At 41.5% G+C, this 23,983-nt stretch overlaps 1 protein-coding gene across 1 annotated transcript; it reads right to left on the reverse strand.

Annotated features, from left to right (window-relative positions):
• Positions 1-588: 588 nt before the first annotated feature.
• Positions 589-20,785, reverse strand: LOC310871684 (protein prune homolog 2-like; the record flags this gene model as incomplete). The annotated part of the gene is made up of 12 exons (XM_083783324.1): positions 589-2,397; positions 4,638-4,679; positions 8,415-8,513; positions 9,126-9,212; positions 10,196-10,327; positions 10,451-10,550; positions 12,476-12,646; positions 14,339-14,560; positions 15,459-15,541; positions 19,020-19,592; positions 20,187-20,231; positions 20,742-20,785. The coding sequence occupies 12 exons, from the start codon at positions 20,783-20,785 to the stop codon at positions 2,367-2,369; spliced, it is 1,629 nt and encodes a 542-aa protein (XP_083639450.1). The 3' UTR covers positions 589-2,366.
• Between the last annotated feature and the right edge of the window lie 3,198 nt (positions 20,786-23,983).

Below are 23,983 nucleotides of genomic sequence, written 5' to 3' on the forward strand. Positions count from 1 at the left end.
ATTGTTTCCAAGCACACCCTCCCGTCATTTACTTAATACATTTATAATTTATATCAACATGTTTACACATCTTTATGACTACAGGGTTTTATTACTGCCGTGTACAGTGCATACTATTGCCTGTTGCCTGGGTGATGGTCCCACCTGCACTGGAAAGCACGCCATTCTCACTCCCAATTCGCATTAGGTTGATGAGTCCACAAAAAACCTTTAAAACAAGGCCGGACATGAGCCCCATGAAGCAGTCCTGAGCGAGTGGCCGTGTAATGTTTGTATTTGAGCACTAAGGGGAAAGCTAGGCCTTATGGTTTGAAAAGTGATCTGTATCACACAAACAAAAATATGGTAAAAACATGACAAAGTTCTCTAAAACATGCGTTTGGAGAATTGTATACACCTCTATGAAAGAGCAGGGCTACATTTTCTAGATAAGGCTTAAACGTAGAAATAAATGAATAAATAAGAATTAGCATTAGCAAGTTCTAAAGCTCAAATTCAAGATAGTAGTACGGAGAAAACACGTTTTGATCATGGGGAGAAGGTACAGGAATATATCTTTATTGAAGCAAAAGACATTTTTACAGCAGATTAATAGGTTGTGGGCCATTTTGGCTACATATACACAGACAAAGTGAAAGATGAATGAATACACATCACAGACATAACCTATACAGGTTAAGGTAGTACTGTACAATCTTCAGTACAATTTATTTCTCTCTCTCTCTCTCTCTCTCTCTCACACACACACACACACACACACACACACACACACACACACACACACACACACACACGCACACACACACGTAACTCAATCATTATTTAGGATAACACAAGCCAAAGCCAAGTCATTCGATAGCATGAAAAGCATGACAGAGACCATTAAAATTACACAGTAAGCTCTATTAACCGAACAAATGTAGCCCTGTTCATGTCTGATACGTTGTTTTTGCTGTGTGCACTTCATGTTTTCATAACTTCTTTGATGCAAAACGCTGTAGATGGATTCACATAGGTAATCCATATACTGTAGGATAGGATTGTCACTGGAGACAATGTTGTATCATTTGATATAATTATCAATGCAGCAATATGTCATTGCAACTGCTTCTTATTAACAGTAACATCAAATGTTAGGTGATCTAGGTTAGGTGATCTAAATTCTGTCCAGTGTCCCTAAATCTGTGACAGCCGTTTTGTACTAAATAAAATAGTTAGTAGTAATGGGTGTTAAGTCAGAATTATAATCTTTTAGTGTCGCACACTGTATCTGTTCTTTAACAGCTCGCAACACTGTCATATGATGGAGTATAAATTAAGCATTACATTTAGCTCAACATGTTAATTTGGAAACTCGATGACATACAGTACTGTATAAGGCAACGTTTACGGATAGATTATAACGTTCTTTTTCATCCATGCTTGTCACAATTTTTAGGTCATAAATACAGTTTATTTAGATGCAGTAATTCATCTTACATAGTGAAACTGTAAAACATAAATGTACAAAACTTAAGATCGAAAGTACCAAAATGTGTCTACATTAGTTCTTGTCATTAATGCATCTACAATGTAACACTTCTTTACAATGCCTCACAGCTTGTTTTCCCACATTTAATAAGAGAAGAGAAGTTACACATGTGAAGTTGGCGACTAGAGGTGAATGTTTAGCCCATCTTTGTTGTACAAAATGTATCGTTCTCTGAACATTTATATCCAATGCATTGAAGTCAATCTTCGGAAAGGTGGGGCGCTGGAATGGTGACATGTAACTCCATTTTATCGGGTTAGAAATCGTATTTTCAGTTGAAGAAGTATAAAGTATAAATTAGGTAAATATTTTCGATGGGGTGTGATATGGTGAGTAGGAGAGCCATTCCAGCATGTAACGTGAAAAGTTGTGAAACTGAACAAAACATTAAGTAAGCTTTGCCTTATGTAAAAAATAAGCAACAATGTATTTTCCCAAATCAAGTTACAGGGGAACTCACTCACTGAGAGAAAAACTAAACTCAGTTGAATACAGAAAACTAATACAGGCCTAAATATAGACCTAAAGTACTCTATAAAATACACAGCTTAAATCCTGTTCTGTGTCACTCTGTATTCTGTTCTGTGTACTCAGAATAATGTAAATACAGTTTCATTCTTACTTTATCTAAAGCTTAATGGATTTAGATACAAACAAATGAACACTGCATGAGCAACTCCCTGATACTTTGCCCATTATGTTTTGTTGATGGACCATACTGTACACTGCAGTGCTGCAGGTTGATTAATATGTGCATATTGTATACTGTACACATACTGTTAAGGACAGAATACTGTAGGGCGAGGAAAGGCGGCATCCAGACATCATCTAATTGTCAAACAGCTGAGCTTCCCCTCTTATCAGCTCTAAAAGTGAGAGAAAGTGGGAGAGACAAAGACAGAGATACGGTATGTTGTCACTACACAAACTAACAGTCTACTCCACTGGTAATGTAACCTTTTATTGTAGGCTACATGGAGTATAATATTATATGAGCTGAAACTAACTTAAGAGGTTTAAAAAGGTTAAAAAAAGAAAAAAGTAACATATCACAGGAAACTAGAAAAGATCTGTAGTGCTCGGTGAAGAAGGTGCTCTGTAGTAGGGAACACAAAAGTCACTGTTCTGGCAAACATAAATAAAAAGCCTTTATTTCATGGGAAAACAAAAAAATCAAGACAATTACATTACATCAATTTAACTAAACAGAGCTGGGTTGCACCAGATGCATAACTGCACAAACGCATGTACTGTATGTTATGCCAAAACAAATTATTTTGGGGGAGTACTCCTTTAGGTTAACTAAAGTTTTACCACAAAGGCTTTTTAATTAACTTGAGTTTCAAGAACAAGAATATGCCGACAGTGAGGTTTGTGAGGTGTGCAAGCCGATAACCGAAGTGATTGGTTATCGGTAAAACCAGCACGTCCTCCATGTGTCTCAGCCAATCGCAGCGGTCATACTTTGCATCTGTCACATGTGAGTTTACTGGTTTCCTGTTTTGGATCAATTGTCTTGTGTATGCATTTATGGGGAAACTGTTTTAACACGCACATTTATGGTTCTCATTTAGAATATTTCACCATATAGCCACCTTAAAGGCTTTAAGATGGTAATTTGGTTGGGTAAAGTACTGATACATTACAACTTTTAATACTAGTGTGTATGCTCTGTATGCGTCTGTAATAGTAGTTGTTGAGGACTGTAGCTGTTATTCCAACATTTATGTATAAATTAAACTTTTTGTAATGTTGGCAATCCACAGGTACTGTACATTGTTGAGACCCACTGAAAGGTACTGTAGACTGGAGTATTCCCATTTAGTTTGACAAATGGAGCCATTACCACATGCGCGGACGCACACACGTGCGTGAGCGCACACGCACGCACACGCACGCACGCACGCACGCACGCACACACACACACACACACACACACACACACACACACACACACACACACACACACACACACACACACACACACACACACACACACACACACACACACACACACACACACACACACACACACACACACACACACACACACACACACACACACACACACTTCAACAGACAGCAATAATTCACTGCTTACTTAGCCGCAGTTTCCATTAATTCTTCATCCAGTCTGGGTTAGAGTCCGGTCAGAGAGTAAATGTTAGGTGTTAGTAGGGGAGAACATATCAAGAGGACAAGCACAGTACCAGTGCAAATTTGTGTTAATTATTTCGACATCAGGTGAAGGCTACACTTCCATATCCTGTGAGTCTAGGAGTTAAGACTTCCGTAGACCACAGCAGAGGTGCAGTAACCATTTCAGTTGTGAAGCGCCAACTGCCAACCTGGACATGTATATGGACTATAATCTTATACGCTCTGCTTGTGTGCCTGCTTGTCTACAGATAGATCATCTTTCTTGTGCACAATGCCAGTAGGCCACATAATTATCCAGCCTGCCAGGTAACCTTCCTGTGTTTAGTATCATCAGATATGGTACGCTTGGGATAAACGTGCTGAGCTGGAATGTCTGCTGTGGTCTGTGGAGGCCTTTAAGCATGTCATGCTTTAGCTGATGGAATGTTTAGAATACATGCATGACATTTGCAGCAGCAATTATATGGCATCATTTTAGAAAGAAGGTTTGGGCAGGCTTTATTTTGTTGTGTTTTAGTAGGTTCAAAGGTGGGTCAGATGAGACATAACTTGCTTTTATCATTTTATAGCAAACTTTACAGCAATTTTGCTATAACCTTATAGCAATTTTATAGCAAATCTTATAGGATATTGAGTAAGGCAAGTTTGACAAAGATCCATCCTTCATTCACTCCTTCAAGCGTTGGGGTTTATGTGGGGTGTTGGGTTGGGTTCAAGGGTTAGAGTATTTTGGGTCAAAAGTCAAAGAAAAGCTAACATGGACTAACTACAGGCCAGGGCACATCACAGACAGGGTCATATATAGGTTACTAGTATACAAGACATCGTGGGAAAGGAGATATCTAAGGTCAATCCAGAGCATAGGGTAAAATGTAGCATTCAATACATTTCAGGGTTATCTACAGGTATAGTCATCTGTCCAATCGAGGCAGGTTAGTTGAATTACCTCATGCATGCAAATTTGTGTATACCCCGCTCCTCGTCGTACCTTTGAGGAGAATGAGAAAGGCATGATTGTGTCTAAGTTAGGGACTTTAAATAGAACGTATTGTGCATTTGCTGTCTGTTTTCCCTGATGGTTGAGCTACACCAGGCTTTCCAAAGCGTTTGCGCGCGCAAACTTTATCCCCAAACTTTATCCCCCGACCTCCGTGCTGACGCAGTGACTGTCCTCTTTCTGGTTTAGCTTTACGCGCGGGACGCATGAATCTCTCTGTCTCCGGTCAGTGCGGGTTATTGTTTATTTGCATGGCTCAGAAAGGAAGTAACATGAGGACCTTATCAAGTTGATGTCGGAGGAGGAGGAGGAGGAGGAGAAGGAATACATGTTCACATCCAGAACGTGGAAGGTAACAGGCACAGCAGATTGTATTCTGATGATGTGTTAACTGCTGCTGGCTGCTATAATGTTAATATCTAGACATATGTCTTCTATTGTGTTCTGAAGATCGGGCTGCTGTACTGCCACTAGTGTTAATGTTATATTTTGTATTGTGTTCTTATGGCTGCCTGGCCGGCCGCTGCGCTGCTGCTGCTGCTGCTGCTGCTGCTGCTGCTGCGCTGCTGCTGCGCTTTGTGCCAATTATGCCCCCTCTCCTGCTGTGTTCTCTTTTCTGGTCTCTGTACCAGTGTGCGTGCACTGTTTAGTGTTTACTATTACATTTATATGTTTTGATAATCAGCGCTTTGCCATAGATACCACTGTGTGCGCAGTGCTCCGTTTGACATGCTCCATATTTGAGTGCGCGCACCCCCCACCCGCCCCCTGTTAAAGTACCCCCCGTCATAAAACGACGCATCGACTCAACTTCGACTTTACTGTCTGACAAGTCGACTGGGAAAAATCTCAACTCGTTAATGCCCTAGCACACACACACTTTTAGATCACTTTTTAGATCCAGTATTTTAGTGTGCGTATGCGGGGCTTGCGTGCCGGCTTGGTGTAGCTCGGCCGTGAAGAGTATGCATGCATGACTCAATTCAGTGAAACCTTCCTACTTCCTTCCTACTAAAATATGTTTCTTATCCACCACCTACTGCACCTACTGTAGTCAGTCCTCCTCAGTTGACAAACAGGTTGCGTAGCTCCCAATCTGATCACAGAAGATCAGGACATATTTTAAATGTATCAGAATGAGACGATTGTACAAGGAGACAGACGTAAGGTGAATGAGAGGAGTTTTGATACAGAGACCGCTCAAAATAAATTGTTATGGGTGAGGTGGACAGTGGATACAGGTATCGAAGGCTTATCGATGTGTGTCGACAACACAGCATCTGTCTTCCCAGATATATCAAAACTATGTCCGTTACCACAGCAAGTTTAATTGGCTCCATTGATAACATCTGCTTGTACATGTGATCACTGTGATGTTTAGAAAATCGTATAAGATTATCTTCATGTGCGGAATGAAACCAGGTTTCAAAATCAGTCAGGATTTAAAACTCCCGCAGTGTGATCTGAGAGAGTGGAGGGTGAGCGCCACCACCAAACTGGTTCACAGGAAGTAACACATGCATATTACACATAATTGTGTTACGGATCGGTTCGCTCTCCATCACCTTCACATCCATGTGCTGTGATTTCTCTGTGCCCATCAGTGCCACTATAGAGGGTCCCAGAGCACTTCAAAGCACACCTCAACGCACACCTCCCCAGCTCCTATCTCCACACCTGAGGGACATCTGCAATCATCTCCTGAGGCTACAAGAGCCAGTCCCACCTGGAGCTCTGTGCCAGTTCCTCACCAGTCTAGGTTGGTAATGTTAGACAGCCAGACTTAGGTTCTCCGTTTTTAGAGCTAGCCAGTTAAACGTCACGCCGTTACGCCGTGAACTCGGTAGAATCTGCACATGTCTTGCTGATAACAAACTATCTTTACACCTGCGAAAAACTGAATCCATTCTATTTGGATCAAATAGTAATCTCAGCAAGGCAGGTGGCTTCTTGGTTAGAGTGGGTGACAATATTATCACACAAAAAGATGAAATTACCTACCTAGGTTCCATCCTGGAGGCAAATCCTTCTGGTGATAAAATGGCCACCAACATAATCAAAAAGGTCAACCAAAGAACAATATTCATATACAGGATCTCCTCACTGGTCAACAAAAACACCTTGAAGACCCTAACAGGAGCCCTCGTTTCTTCGACTATGCATGCACCTCTTGGTACCACAGTACCTCTAAGGCCCTTAACATAAGGCTTCAGACAAACTGATCAGGCTACTACTTGGCCTCACTCCCCAAACGCACCTCACCCCTGCCCACTTTGACAGGCTGGAATGGCTTAGGGTCGACGGTGGAACGCCCTACCAACAGTCATTAAGACATGCGAATCCCTTGACTCCTTCAAAACCGCTCTCAAAGGGCACCTACGGACGGCTGCATTTCGAAACTGCCCCCCATAAAATCTGAATCCCCCACCCCCTTTCCCCCTGTTTTTTTTTACCTTTTTACCTCTATGATGATTTCCTGTTCTTGGCTAGATAGAAGTATATATTTGTACGTTTCTAAATGTTTTTATGAATTGAACATGGTGGACCCTATTGTAAACAAGTGTAATGCTTTATGGTGTTGTCCACAGTTAACAGTCTTGTATTGAGTTGTGCTTGAAACTGTTAATAAATTCTTCAATCAATCAATCAAAAGCCTAGCTTGAAGATACATCAGACACAGAACAGCATGTTTAGTGGACGACACACAAAGGCAGACATCCCTCTCCATCACTAGGAGAGTCAGGTCACCTGCAGCCAAGAAGGTGAAAGAATGGCTCCAGTTTACAGGAATCTTAATAGCAAAGAACAATGTGGAGAGACTACATGATGATGCAAAGAACAATGTGGAGAGACTACATGAGTCATGAGTCATGACGATGCTAAACATTGTGAGAAAATGTTATACAGAGGAGAATCAAGTGACTAGAACCAGCCAGTCAAGGAATTGGTGCGAAGATCCTTAAGATGACTAGAAGGTGATAAGTGACACTGTTCAGAATCTTCAGGTGCTTAGCCATGCTGAGGAAGCAGCTCATCACCATTATGGCAAAATAGCATCAACAAGGACTGCAGTACACCAGTGCCAAGTTGCACTGCGGGTGCAACGGGTAAAAGAACAAGTGTGTTTAATGTTTAATGTTGAAATTTGACTTGTTATTTGAATACAGTAAAAACAAAAGAAGTGTAAAATTGCAGTGCATAAGAATAATGGAAATATATAAAATAAAAGGCAGCAGCAAACAGAGAGGCTTTAGGCTATGTTTTAAAAGAAATAGACGCACGACACCAACATTCAACACACAACACCAACATTCTATAAGTTAAACATTACACTCCAATATTAGTTAGAATTTTATCGTTACAGGCAAAGCAGACTTCAGGGATCACCTTCCTACACAGTGTTAACCATTTAGGCCTAAGGCCGATTCTAAAAAGGACTTCTTAAGCCTGACCTAAGTTTTCTGAAAAACTTCAAATATTTATATCAAAGTTTTAATTTTTTTGAATACTGTACATACTGTACAGAACCCCAAAATGGGTTCCCGGCTTGAGGGGGTAAAACACCAAAAGGGGTTCCCGCCCAGAATGGGTTAAAGAGCATCAAAATATGTATCCATAAAGCACTGTTTATTGTGACAATATGCACATGAGACTTATTTTCCAAAAAGGACCTAAGATGTCAGCCTCCAAAACATAAACAAATGTGCAAAGCATAGCCTGACTCACTTGACAATGCTGGGTGGAATATGGATGTACTCCATTGGAATCATTCCTTGCAGCTCTGCCAGACTGTTCACATACTTGATCTTGCTGCTGAACTTTGAGCTGAAGAGGTGGGAGTAGGATGTAGGACCAGAAAGAAAGAAAGAAAGAAATAATGGATTACAGATGAATAGCTCACAAAGGCGTTGCAATGCATTACTCACCATGTACTTTTGTTTTGTCAAACAAGTTTCACATTTTTAACATTAGGTCTAATGAATCAAAACAATTAAACAAACGTGTGGCTGTCTTTTTGCCAAAGAATGTTACAATTGAATGCCATCGACACTCCTTGAATACCTTGAAGCTACCTTGCCAAACCAAACAAATGGTTCTCTGGTAGAACTGGCCTCATGTCCTTGTAACACTGTCCTTTGAAAAGCCAGCTATCTCTATAAATGTTTTATTTGTTTGATTAAAACATATATTTTTGTCTATAATGATCTGCCCAAGATAGACACACTAGGATTGATGTGGTTAACATTAGGATAGCTAAACACTATTCAATTGAAAACACATACTTGTGTCGAGGACGTGTCACTCAAAGTCGCTGCAGCATGAGTCCCATTTACTACTTACTTTCTATTTCTTAGAAAGTTACGTTAGTTAAGATACTACTGGATCGTGTCAGCTACATTAAAAGCATGTGAGACTATGCAAGTATAATGCTATAACCTTATGAAGGGTCTGGCGATTCCCAGCACTGTCCGTATGAACCAGGAAGGGTGAACGATGATGAATGACTTAAGATCTTTCTTCAACCTATGAGAACAATAATACAAGAGAATACAAAAGTGGGAGTGAGTGTATGGTCTCCATTCGGAAGTAGAACAATAAATTAGGCAAGCATTTAGAGTATATAAAAATGAGGCCAAATAAAAGCATTATGTCAGAAAAGAGTAGGGAAGGACCTAGTAGCGATACAGTGCTGTACCTCTCAAACAAGCCTGAACAATTCTTTGTACTGGTGTAATGGACTGGACATGCACAACTTAAGGGCAAATCACCATTATTAAGTAATGGTTAACGCAAATCACTGTTGCTAATATGTCAGGCGGCTCTGTCCTCTAGTTTTTAATATTTTAATTTATATAGGTCTATGGCTCTACCCAGAAGAGCTGGTAGGGTCATCAGCTAATGTGGCACACCTGCCTGCCTATTAGGACACTCTCTTCCCTAGAGGTCATCCACCACCTTTAGAGTTGTTGGGTTACTTTTGTTCACTTCCTTCAACCAATTACAGCACATTACTTCCTTATTACTTAAGTTACTACTCACTCACTCATTACACTCACTACTGAGTGACTCAACTCAGCAAACATGATTTTGTGCTAATTTTCTTTTCAATATATTCAGTTTAAGTGTTGATTTTTTTTCTTTTCTTCAACATAACATAACATAAGTGGGAGAGGGGAAAAAGGAACGCCTGCAGATAACAAACAAAACAAGTGCCAACACACAGACACACAGACACAGACACAGACACAGACACAGACACACACACACACACACACACACACACACACACACACACACACACACACACAAAATATGTGATGTGACTCTAGGATGATATTATATAGAACAAGGCCAAAGGTAAACAACATATTAACGATACAACTACAAGGTACCATAATTCCCCCACAATGAATGCTGTAATAACATCATTATAACAGTATGTTCATTGTGTGTGCGCATGTGTGTGTGTGCGCACACGCACGTGCGTGCGTGCTTGCGTCCATTACCTCCTGTCTATCATTTGGTAGCACTTTTTCATCCAGCCAAACCCAGGCATCCTCCTACGAGGTGTAGCACCATTCAGGTAAACAATCATGTAGTCTTCGGCCACCATTAACTCCAGAGTACTGATCACATATCTAACACACACACACACACACACACACACACACACACACACACACACACAAAACTCAAATATTTTGTTGTCAGCTGTTATTTGTTATTTTTTAAAGGCACTGGCAGCTGTGTGTTATACTCACAGGAAAAGGTTTTCCATAACATAATGGTAATTATCGCAGTCACTGTCTGGTAGAAAGCAGGCTGCAAACACAATGATGGCGTTCTTGTCATCATAGTAGCCTGGAAACATGGACATAATGGGTGATCACAATGTGCTTGTACTGTATGAGCAAGAGAGAGGGAAAGAGAGTTAACTACTTACTGTACTTACCCACTAATCTTATCTTAGTAAAACGGACCTGGGATGCACCTGTACTTGGACTGCTTTTTCAGCCTACACCAAATCTCTTCGCCAATAACAGCTGATCTACAAGTTCACAATGCGTCATGTTGCAACACTTTGTAGATAGGCTATTTTTGGCTATTAATGTTCCCCCCAAAATAAGGACACTAACAAGTGGTTAAAACCTACATATATACTTTGTTGTACGTACAACTGTGAAAATCGCAGATTTACAGTACAAGCATACAACTCAAACTTGAATGATGGTAAAAGCAGTTTATTGTTATGTTGTAACCATATGAATGGAAATGATAAGCAGCATTCAAATGCAGGCCTACTGTATGTATAATTATTTATTTAGCAAAATAACAACAATTTAAGAACCTCCTAAGAAAAAAAGACTGCTCATAAAACAAAATGAGAGAGTAAATACACGTGACTGAGATCTGTTTCAGAAGATCCATGAAAAGAATGCTATTGTTACTGATCTGTGGAGACCTGCTTGAAACAGTTAAAAACACAGATGGTTGCAGACAAACCAGAATCTCTCCCATTCTTTTATTCTTTTATCATTTAATCTGACACATCAAATCATTTCCAAAATATTCCCACTAGCAGTACAGCCTTTCACACCAGAACATGGCGTGCAGATTGAACTATTATTGGACATGATGACCACAAAGAATATACAATATGTAACCAGGTTGTTTTGAGACTGGAGGAGATGAACCTGGTGTTAGATGTACACTGTACAGCACCTTGTAACCATATTTTGAAAGGTGCTAAATAAATAGTTTACTTACTTACTCTGCATAGAGCAGATAACACCAGCATAAATAATGGGGTACATAAATCTCTATAATAAATAAAATAAAAAGTTAAAAGAGAAGAATGGTGCAATCATCAAAGCTGTGTGGCCCCAATTTTTGATTTTGTGGATGAGGAGTACATACCAACATGGTGGCCCAGTTTGTGGCCAGTTGTCAAATGGCATAATGACTGCCAGCCTGCTGTCAGAAGTGGTCTGTTTCCGTACTGCGAACTACGTCACAAAGGGTGATTGGGCCTTCGCCATCCGAGCACCAAAGCTCTGTAATGAGCTTCCAGAATGAATTCGCCTCACTGACTCCCTCACACGTTTTAAAACCCATTTGTTTCAAAAAGCATTCCTAGAAATAACTGTTTTTGTTTTTCCCTGCCTTTTACTGATCTTGTGTTAACTTGATTTGTTTGGGTATTTCTTGTTTATTACGTTCATTATGATAGAGATAGATCATGTCACTTATTTGTTTTTCTATTTTTCTATTGTGAATTTTTCTTGTTATTATGCCTGTGCAGCACTTTGTGGCTCATGCCTAGAAAGGTGCTATATAAATAAAGTTATTATTATTATTATTAACGGTGAACCAATATTCCCAGCGCTTGCTCCATGCCCGCCCCTCTAGAGCAGAAAGCCCACTGGCTGGGACAGGCTACTAGACCGGTGCCCGGCTGTAGAGCACCCAGTCAGTAATGATGGAAGTTGGAGACCCATGCCCCACCCGGCTATGCAATACCCGTTGTACCCGTGTCAGAGTACCCGTTCCACCCATCTGTCTGTGTCCCTTTTATGCCCATATATGGAGATTTCTCTATGTGTCTCTCTGTGTGCCTTTATTCCTATATATGGACTTCTGTGTCAGGCATGCCCAAATATAGTGTTGTGATGTCAGAACAGGCCAGAACAGGCCAGCTCCATATATGGACCCTGGGCAGGGGCCCTGTCCAGAGCCCTTTTGTCTTGGTTCTGGACAACGTGCGTGCGTGCTTCCTTGTGACATACCTCCATGTGATATGACTCTTTGATAAGGCTCAATGCACTTCATATCAATGCGATGCTCCTGCTCTCCAATCACTATGCTCCTATACAGCCTGCTGTCACTGCGCTCCTCAGATGCATCACATTCCAGGACAGCATCACTTCGTCCTGCTCCTGCACATGGCTCCGACTCTCCTGTTTGTGACATTCACAAGCAGTTAAAGTGAAAGCTTACATGCAGTATGATGCATGTACTGTTTTAAAAACAATTCAAAGTAGTATATACTAGTCGCAACTCTGCTTCAGTGGTCAGTTTAATCATGACAGGGATTGTAGGACTGCACAAGTTTTGACCAGAAGAACACATGCCACTGGGATTATCATGAATTAAGTTTAGTGGTAAATTGAGGAATGTCTAACAATTGGGGAGTTTCAATAACGATGGAGATTCCTTTAGGCCATATTGTGTGTGAGGTCCCTTTTTGTTCAGTTTCGTTTCCGCGTCATGGGCACTACTCATTCAATGCATTTTTGCATAGATAATACCCTTCTGGACTTTGGGTTAAAAGTTCTACTCATAATATCCTGCAGTATTTTGTCACAGGCCAGAAATGTATATAACCAAAAAACGAAAATCTTGTGTTGCTGTTTTTGCTTGTAAAATGTGTTAAATAAATTTTGGCAACACAAAATCTTTGTCAAATGTCATAAATACATATACCTAACATCTGAAACAATAATTGGTGCCTTAGGTTACTCATATGTGAATCTAGATCATGAAATGTAGCAAATTCGTTAAAGAAAACACTTCAACTTAAATGATTGGCACCCAGCACAATGAAACATACACATACCGGTAGTACATTTAGCCAAAAGCTTATGTTTCATACATAAAAAATGTCACAACCTACTGTGTAATGAAAGAAAAGCAGCGCACCTTGGCCCAAAATGGCTGAAAATCTATCAAAATGTTACCACGCCCCCCTAAATTGGAATAATGCAAAAAAGACTAGTTTCCTTGTGCACCTAAACAGGCCGTTGGACTGGTCTGACTACTCTGATGCACTGTGTTCTTCTCGAGAAGGCTCAGATCTTTTAGCGTATGCAACAGGATGCTGCAAATGGCTGGTGAGGAAGGCAGGCTCCGTCGTGGGGACTTCACTGGAGTGGGTGGTTTAGGTGCATACAGCGAGGAAGCTGTACGCCATAATGGCAAACCTGAGTGTTCTAGATTGATTTAATCATGAATTGGAACATTCCAATGTTCCAATTCCAATGATAAAAAAAACATAAAATCGACTCCAAGTTTGCCAAACGTGTCAAAAGTTTAGCTTTTGGCTAAATGTACTATGTGTATGTTTCATTGTGCAAGGTGCCAATCACTTTAGTTGAAGCGTTCTCTTTAACAAATTTGATACATTTCATGATCTAGATTCACATAATAGTAAACTAAGGCACCAATACTTGTTTCAGATGTTAGGTATATGTATTTATGACATTTGAGAAAGATTTTGTGTTGCCAAAATCAATATGCCAGATTTTACAAGCAAAAACAGCAGCACAAGATTTTCGTTTTTTGGTTATATACCTCTATTTACATTTCTGGCTTGTGACAAAATACTGCAGGATATTATGAGTAGAACTTTTAACCCAAAGTCCAGAAGGGTATTATCTATGCAAAAATGCATCGAATGAGTAGTGCCCATGACGCGGGAACGAGATTAATTTTCTAGGGTCCCAACACGGCCTACTTGCATTCCCTATAAACGCACCGCTGTTGCATGTACTGTATGTCATGTCCAACATTTCAGACCATTTTATCCATGCTTACATTTGTTCTTTCCATGACATGACATGATTGTGTGTGTCTTTGGGTGCATGTCTGACCTTGTCCATTGAATTCAAGGGACTCAGCCTCATCAGGTGTGTCCAGGTCATCTATATCAAGATCCAGGTCATCCCCTGTGTCTAAGGCCTCATCTCCTGTATCTAGCGCATCGTCTGAGAGGAGGGACCCTTCACTATGGTCCAATGACACATTAATGCGAGGGGCTGACAGCTTCTTTCTTTGGTTGGACCCTCCTGACAGATCAAGGGTGGAGGGTGGATCTAGGCAGGGCAGGGTAATATAAACACGATAAGATAACATTATGCAGTGATCTGTTGTGGGTCAGGGCCTATAATGAGTCACATTAGTATTAAGTGTTGTTACCACAATGAAATGGTGGTTATTTTTGGTCTTGAAATAAAAAATATGAAGAGGCTGTTTAATACAAATCTATAGGAATATTTCAACATTATAGATTATATTTAGATGCCAGGCCCCACTCCAAATGCTCAGTTCTTCTGGACACATCTGCAAATTAAAGCAGTTCTGGAAATGCTAAATCATATCCAGTGTTTAAATTACATTCCAGTGTGAGTATGATTGTAATAGAGAATCCAGAAAAGAATGAGTGATATTTTCTAAAGATAGCCATTTAAGAGAACTTCAGCTTTCATTGGCTGAAATGTTAGGTTTTAAAACCACAATCGTCTCCTACTTCAACGTGAAGCTTTTTACAGTACATATAGGCTACCCTTTTCTGGGTTGATTCTTATTTTTATTCTTTTAACTTTGTCTTTTTCGTATTTTCTATGCATTGTATTTTGAACTAGAACTAGAATTTATCAAAATCAATCAAAACATTTTCAGAAACTAAAATTAAATTTCAAATATTTTTCAACGTAATTGTACATGTTCAAAATATCCAAGAGACAAGAGAGGTGTTTTGAGCTTGTAGACCGGCTATTTTCACTGGTTTTGGTCCCGGGGACACATGAAACGTAACATAATAAAACTTATCTCTTGGGAGCCACTGTTCTAGACAACCTGCGTGTGAGGAAGTTATAATATTTAATAGTAGGCTATAAAGTAGTATTTAGAGGTAATCACGATAAGTACTGCTAAGAAAATGCTTCAGATATCAGCACTGGTACTGGATATTATAGTGTATGTTGATGTTACCTGCTCTGTTATCCATCTCGTCTTCATCATTGGAGGCCGTCTTTGTCACCCTTCCTGCTGCACCATCTCCCTGTTGAAAGGACCTGCCCAGAGGCACATCAATACAATAATGAGCGACCACATAAACCAGCATCGCCATTGCTACCACAATCAAGGGCACGACTACACACAGTATTGGACTGAATAAAACAAAGAAAAGCATTTAAAAAACACTGTCACATGTTTCCCTTTCCATTGGATGAGGAGTGTTTTGATATATTGAGATACAAAAAAAATCACATGGAGATAAATGTGCATGGAAGTGACAGAAAGAGACAGACAGACTCACTGCTTCCTTCCCAGACCTGCACGTGTGGGATGGTGAGACAATGCCAAGCAGTGTTGCTGACCCTCTCCCCACTCGCAGCCAGCCCCTCTAACAAACCCTTATTAGCATATGGGCTGCTAACAATGGAGAAATGCAGCACAAAGTATAGCAAGTACTTTGCAACACTTTTTAGACATCACTGACAAGGACCCCTACCTTAGATTTCTTTACACAACAAATCCACATGGCCTCTTGATTCTAAGCAATGATTCCACACTTGCACATGACTAAAATAAAATACATTTACTTACTAAACACATGCAAGCACAGCACACTCAACACTACTGTAACACTTGCCCACAGGGGAGGGGGGTTGCTTATCCCTCTGGCACTACAAAGAGTAGGCGGGTCATTAGATTTACAAATTGGGACAAAACAAATACCCATAATGCAATTGGAATAGTAGAACGTTGCAGTATGCACAGACACACATGCACAAGCATCAAATCTATACACGCACGACGCACACACCACAGGATGCTGTCAATGGAACTATTGTCTAATATGTCTATACAGTCCAAACCTTGTTGTGTAACTTTGGAGTGCTTGATGTCATTTTTATTAAATTTGAATAAGTAACCTAATATATATGTTGATACTTCACAGAAGAAAGGAGATAAACTCTGAGAATAAAAAGGAGAAGAGAGAGACAAAGGAAAACTCAAACTCATGGCAATGCAATGTATGCTATTTTTTGTTATCTATCTTGGGCGATACTTCCGCTAAAATCCCGCAACTTCCGCCCAAACAAATGATAGTCTTTCAGCGTAGGTCTTGCCCAGGTGGGTGGGATAGGGTTAGGGTTAGGGTCTTGCCCAGGTGGGTGGGATGTCTAATTATGGATTTGTGGGTCCTGACTCTTGAATCCATTCCAACGATTCCTTTCTTTAGTAAAAAATTACTCCTGATCATAAAATCGTCCACGCCTACTTTTCAGGGGGCATATCCATGAAATTGTGGTCACCATACTACTTAATAATCTTTGTTGAGTGGCATATTTTGATTCTTGGGGTTCTGAGAACCCCAAGAATATAGATATTTCCATTTATACTGTTGTGTTTAGTTTGTGTAATTTGCATAATTAGCTAATTATTGGCCAAAAATTGGATGTGAAAAAAGTGGGATGATATGGGTACCTCACAATACGATTGATATCTGTGGCAATATTAGGCCCTCGATAATGATATCACGATATTTGTAACTATTATCATAAAAGGCCAAAATCTGTAATTATGTATTCCAAAATCTGACAAGATTTGTGTCGCGATATTGTGACATTCAATATATTGCAAGAGATTCATCAACGATATATCACGATATCTGTAACTGTAAAGGCAAAAATCGGCAATTATGTATTCCAAAATCTTACAAGATTATTTATGTCACAAACAATATACATATACAATGTACATGAATCTTGCCTCCTCCAAACAGTAAAACACTGATTGCAACTTTACAACTTGTCCACAACTTGTCTGTCCACAACAATGTGTAACCTACTACTACTAGTACTAATCGATATCACGATATTGGGAGGATGACACAATATATATATCGCGGGAGGAAGTATCACGATATATCGATTTGTGTTGTTCAACACGATCGTTGACATCGGGAATGCATTTTTCGTGGAGCATTCACCCAGGTGGATGTGGTTATTTGACTAAACCTAACCCTAAACTTAACCTCACAAAAACTATGGCTAAACCTAACCTTAACCCTAACCTCACATAATAATAACCTCAAAATAACCTTTTGAGAATAATAACCTCAAAACTACGCCCACCTAGGCGAATGCTCCACGAAAGAGTCAGACCCTGTTGATGTCATCAACCGTGCGTGTAGTGTATGGCAACTAAGCCACCAACTACTTAGGCTTCACTCACACCTTTCGATCTAGCATACAACATTGATGCATGCGAGATGTATAAGACTTGTTTACTGATGCAAGCTCCCAATGCATTTCCAATGGAAGTCACATGGTTTGACACAACATTTTTGTTGTACTGCTTTCGGCTGCGTTTCGACTGCCCCCCTCCCCCTCATACAACAAAAATGTTGTGTCAAACCATGTGACTCCCATTGGAAATGAATTGCGAGCTTGCATCAGTCAATAAGTCTCATGCATCATAGACTGTGTGTGCCTGGAGCCCACACGGAAGAGATTCCAGGGTGGCAATTAAAGCCTGCAACAAAGGCTGGAACTAACATATATCTCTCACCAAGGAGGGCACACGGAAGAGATTCCAGAGTGGCAAGCCGTAAATTACTTACCATGTTGACACAAGAACGCTTGAGACTCTCACATGCACACACACACACACACACACACACACACACACACACACACACACACACACACACACACACACACACACACACACACACACACACACACACACACACACACACACACACACACACACACACACACACACACACACACACACACACACACACACACTACACACTACACAAGCTACCACAACACTAGCAGCGCCAGTGGAGTTTGATCCAATTCTTAAAATGTTCTCTGCTCTGATTTCTCTAGCAGTTAAAAATATCACTCTCTTTTTTTATTTGTGTATTGCAATATTTGTTTTGGAGAATTGGAGAATGCAAGAAAAAAATGTATGCATCAACAATGATAGATTACCATTAAAATGTAAACATGTTATCATTATTCATTACCATGAATATTTTTGCCAAATAAATCAAGTACCACTTTAAAAGGTTGTATGCTGCCTCCTTATGGCAAGAGACAGTATAGCAACTGTAATCTACAAAGCCTCTGGAAAACAACTAGAGCAGAGGTTAAATATGAATAAACTTTCAGCTATAAGCTATTTAAAGTAATGTTGATTGGAATTTATTTAATATCACATAAATATCTGCGCTTTTATATCTACCGAAATCGTCAGCCTCTGGTCACATTTAAGAAAGAGTTCACTAAAAGAGGATGCCATCCTTCTTCAGAACAGTTTGCTGTTTACAAGCATGCTCATTTTCATCTTGTTCATCAAGGATGGCTATTGGTTTATATTAACTGCCTAATGCCTATATTATACTCTTTATCAATCAGTCCAGGAGGTGTAAATGCTAACTTTGGGCCATACGAAAGTGTTATGATTGTACAGTTAAATGGCCCAAGTGTGCCTACTGATCAGCACATACTTTATTAGTGAAGGTCTAACCTTGAGAGGAAATGGGCATATCCGTCTGGAACATACTGAGCATGGTCTTCGTTCTCACGGTGCAGATCTGAATGGTATGATGACTCTCCATCACGTGAGGTCACATGTTGAACATCGTCTCTGGATCCGTAAACCCCCAAATCTCCTCTGTGATACTGAACATCAGCCTGGTGTTGTCCTGGACCTTCTGAGCTGTACTCTGCAACTCCTCTGTGATACTGAACATCAGCCTGGTGTTGTCCTGGACCTTCTGAGCTGTACTCTGCAACTCCTCTGTGATACTGAACATCAGCCTGGTGTTGTCCTGGACCTTCTGAGCTGTACTCTGCAACTCCAGTCTCAAAATACTCTCCAACCTGCTGGGATCCGTACCCAGCCGTTGTGGGCCGAGTCCCAAACTCTGCATAGACATCAGTGTTGTCCTGCTGGCGGTCACCTTTGGTTTCAAAGTAGACTGGACGAAGGTCACTTTGGGTTTCAGTTCTCTGGTCAGGGTAGTGATAGTTATAGCCATATTGGGTTTGGCCATCAGTTGAGCTATTGGTTGTCTTAGTTGATGTCACCTCTTGGAGTCTGAGGGACAAAAAGAGATGTAAAAATAAGAATCACACACGTGTGAAGTGAGAGGTGCTCTTATCATCATACATCACATTCCGTGCTCAACCAATCAAATCATCACTTTTCTGCCCTCACTTTTATCTTCAAAATCAAATATCATCAAATAGCCAATCAAATCATCGCTATAAGCCAATGCCCGGAAAGCTGGGCATAGAAGGGGCTAGCAGTAGCACCTCTCAAAATACAAAATAATAATAAAAAATAAATAAACGCCACAGATGAACCTCATTTGAGTACCTCCAGAAATGGAGAAGAAATGGAGTTAATTAACTCTTTGTAATGCTAAAATGTACTAAAATGTAAGCTTTGGCAATGATGTTTTCCATGGAATAGCAGACCATTTAACGTAATGTTTTGCTCTCACGTTTACTTTGATAGACAGCCTGGTTAAATAAATGGCGATTTGCCATTTATTTAAGAACAGCCACGAGTGATTGTTTATAAAAAATAAATAGCAAAATGTTACACCCTGTACTAATGCACGTACACGCACACGCACACGCGCACACACACACACACACACACACACACACACACACACACACACACCTTGAGCTAGGGGAGCTGTTTCCATTAGCTGTGGTGGGGCTCCAGCTGTAATGAGGCAGGTAATGCATATTTAATGAGGCGTAAACAGATTTATAAACACACAAAGGGCCACAGATCAAATCCGGATCCCATACATAAACACACGCACGCACGCAAGCATGCATGCATGCACGCACACACACACACACACACACACACACACACACACACACACACACACACACACACACACACACACACACACACACACACACACACACACACACACACACACACACACACACACACACACACACACACACACACACACACACACACACACACACACACACACACACACACACACACACACACACACACACACACACACTTGTACTAACAGAAATAAACTTCTTTCACTCTCACTTATGCGCTCTCTCTCTCTCTCTCTCTCTCTATCTCTCTGAGGTGTGTTGCAAGGCCACATGGGTGCAATATTCACCACATGACCCTTTATCTTTCCATTATTGCACACATGCACACGTGCATACAAATCATGTGCATCCAACATCCTACCAGACCTTGGGATGGCCTTTTAGCTCAGCGTTTCCATATTCCATGCCGATGCTCCAACACACTAACGAACTAGTAACTACCGTGTGTGTCATAAGAACTCTGAGAAAATGTTGCAATGTTGAATTATTGCTTTAAGTTGAAGGGGAATTTCAGACTACTGCAATTTGTCACGTTATAATATTTAATTTGTGCCCTGTTGTACGACAGTGTTGCATGCTGAAAATAGCCAATCGACACGCACACAAAGAGTTGTGGATGCGGCATGTTATGAGCTTGTAGATTAGCTATTTTTGGAATTCAACATCATCATGAAAATATTGGGCTTAAAAAGATTTGGCCTTGTCGAGAACTAAGATGAAGCTTGATGTTTCGCAGTGCAGTGTGTTGCTTACCCATAACAGGCTGCTTCTTGAGAAACATTGCCTCTCATTTGCTGTTCAGATGACCACTCATCACAATCAAGTGATGCCATTGGTTGCCCGGTTGAGTAATCCATTGTGTGCTGTTTCTCCCTCTTTGGTTCAAATGTCTTTCCTTCAAATTCAGATGAACAAACCCTAGTCGGCTCACTGTGTGTGAGCATGCCAGTGGGTTCTGTGTGTGAAGAAGGCCCCAAACCAGCTTCCTCCTGCTCATTCTCCTCCTCGTCCTGCTGCTGTTCCTCCATGAGATCTCCAGCAAATGGTAATCCAATGTCTCTCTCTGTAGTGAGGGCTGATTCACTTAGTGGGGTGCAAGTCAAAGAAGTGTTGTATGAGAAAGAACTGTTGGTGAGTACAGGAGATTGTAGTTCCGAGCTAATTTGAGGGATGCTGTGTCCCCTTAACTGACCATCCCAACCTTGGAGACCACCAAAATAAGGAGGATGAGGGAGAGGTGAAGTGGGGGAGTGCCTGTCTTCATCTGAGTCCTCCATTGAGATCTGTGAATGCACATAAACTTCCTCTCTGGCTTTCAAGAAGTTATCTGATGGATATCTCAGAGATGATGAGACACTCCTCAGCACAACATTAGATTGGCCATCATGGTTTCCCTCCTGACCCTCGCTGTCATCTGTTGACCGAGTATCTGATGGGTGGAAACCTGCTACAACAGCACTTGTTTGGCCATGATTGTTGACTGTAATGGGTTGGGAGGGGCAGCTCAAAGCTGTGTATAATTGCTCCGGACTGGGCACAGAGGATGTAGCTTTTTCTAAGTATGTCTGGTTAGTGGTATATTTATCATAGGTGCTTTCGTTTGAACGTCTCACATCAATATTAGATTGGGTAGAGCTTTGTAATGTAGTTGGAAAAGAGGATAATTGATTCTCCCTCGCCGCAGAACTGAATGGCTCTGTGGTGCTTTGTTTATGACCGTTTGGTTCTTTGCTCTCTTGGCACTGTCTGTGCAAGGCCTGCGTTTGCAGGAGTGTGGCAGCACATGAAAGCATGCTGAACGTTTCCATGGATCTCCCCTTTCCCCCTTCTCTCCTCCCACCATCACCACCATGTGGTCTACAGACACTCTGTCTCTCGCTCTCCTTCACAGTCCCGGACACAATGATGTACTCCATCTCCAGGCCTGAGGAGGAATCTCCATCAGAGTTGGATCTGAGGTCATCTCTACTGCCGGGGAGAAGGCTGTCAGGGCTTGGTTTCAAGCCATCTCTATCGCCTTCAGAACTGGGGCTCAGAGACATGGCGTCTGCGATAGCCGCCTCCACGTCCTCGTTACTTTCAGTGAGTGGCCAATCTTCAGGGCAGGTAAGTTTACTTGTCGAATCAAGTGACCCGTCGTATTTATTGCCATTGTCTGGGAGGCTGTCCCAGTTCACAGGGTGCAGGGACTCTGTTTGAGTGACACTGGCCTCTCTTTGGCTTAAATTGTGACTTGCTGAAGTGTGTTGACCATGTACCAGGATGAATGGGGAATGATCACAAAGTTGATCATCCCAATCTGCAGGTGCACTGTAATGTTCTACCATCTCATGGCCTTCTTTATTGTCAAACTCCCTCTCAATAGACCTCCCCTCACTCCTGTTCACATGACTACCAGTTCCCTCAAACAGGAAAACCTGGTTGTCCTTTTTTTCATTGTCTGCAACTACTGCTCTATAATCACAACATCTATCAGACTCCTGACACTGATCACTTCCTCTGGGTGTTTCATGAGGTTTAGCCACAGCTATAAAAGGGCTAGATTGCTCTTCTATCTGTATGATGTCTCCCACAGGGCTGGCATGGGTCTCAGGGGAGGAGGGTAAACTCCACGCCCCGACTCCTACATTTTCATACTCAGAGGTGGAGGTGACCATGTTCGGGACTGGCATCGCCCAAGTGCCTGGGTCCTGTTGGCCGGAGGGCTGATCCTGTTGATTTTCAAATGTCCCATGCTGAACAGACAGTTGAGGTTCCTCAGTCCATATGCCTTCCTCTCCCTCTATGATTATTTGGACACTCTGTTTCCACCCCAGTGATTTATTTGCCGGCTCTACCTTGGTTTCCTTCTCTGCCTGTTTGCTCCCATGCGGCTCAGGAGCCTCAGTGGAGGCATCCCATGATCCCATGATGTGAGATTGTGCCGTTCCCATTTCTGCTCCTTCAGGGCTTGTCAATGTGGAAGCACTGTCTTCTTGTATAGTGGTGTTCCACATCTGCATCCCACCATTGGCCGGTTCTAACGGACTTTCCAATGAAGCCCCACCCCCAAATGGAGAGGTTGGCCCGCAGAGAGAGTCAGAGTGTTCTGACAGGTCGTCAGTCTCAGGGGTGGTGACAGGTGACAGGCTGTCATCTCGGATGGTCATATTCCACAGATCTAATGACTCGGGGTAAGAAGTAGTCGTTCCACTGTCAGATTTGATGAATCCCTTCTGGGCGGAGTAGGTCCAGAAGTCTAGGAGTTCAACTTGGCGGTCTCCTTTTCGTCCCTGCATTCCATCCTCCTCTTCTTTTGAGGTCTCTGGTGTTAAAGTTCCCAACAGCTCCCTCTCTCGCACCAATGAAGACGTTTTTTCACTAGTTCCAAAGACACATGGTCTGCATTTCCAGTCTGACTCCTCCTCTGGTGGCGTCAGCTGCAGATCGTCCATGGTAGCGGGGTTCCAGGCTTCTGTTAATCCAGAATCGGGTTTCCAAGTGACGTAGGACTCTGTGTGCTCAGTGATCAGACTGAGTTGAGGTTTGAGGCTCACATCCCTCTGCTGGTCTGCCTTTGATTTGACCATTCCAACCACTTTCTCTCCCTCTTTCACTTCTCCA

The sequence above is a fragment of the Protomyctophum parallelum genome (assembly GCF_964188405.1).
Source record: "Protomyctophum parallelum genome assembly, chromosome: 15".
Taxonomy (NCBI): domain Eukaryota; kingdom Metazoa; phylum Chordata; class Actinopteri; order Myctophiformes; family Myctophidae; genus Protomyctophum; species Protomyctophum parallelum.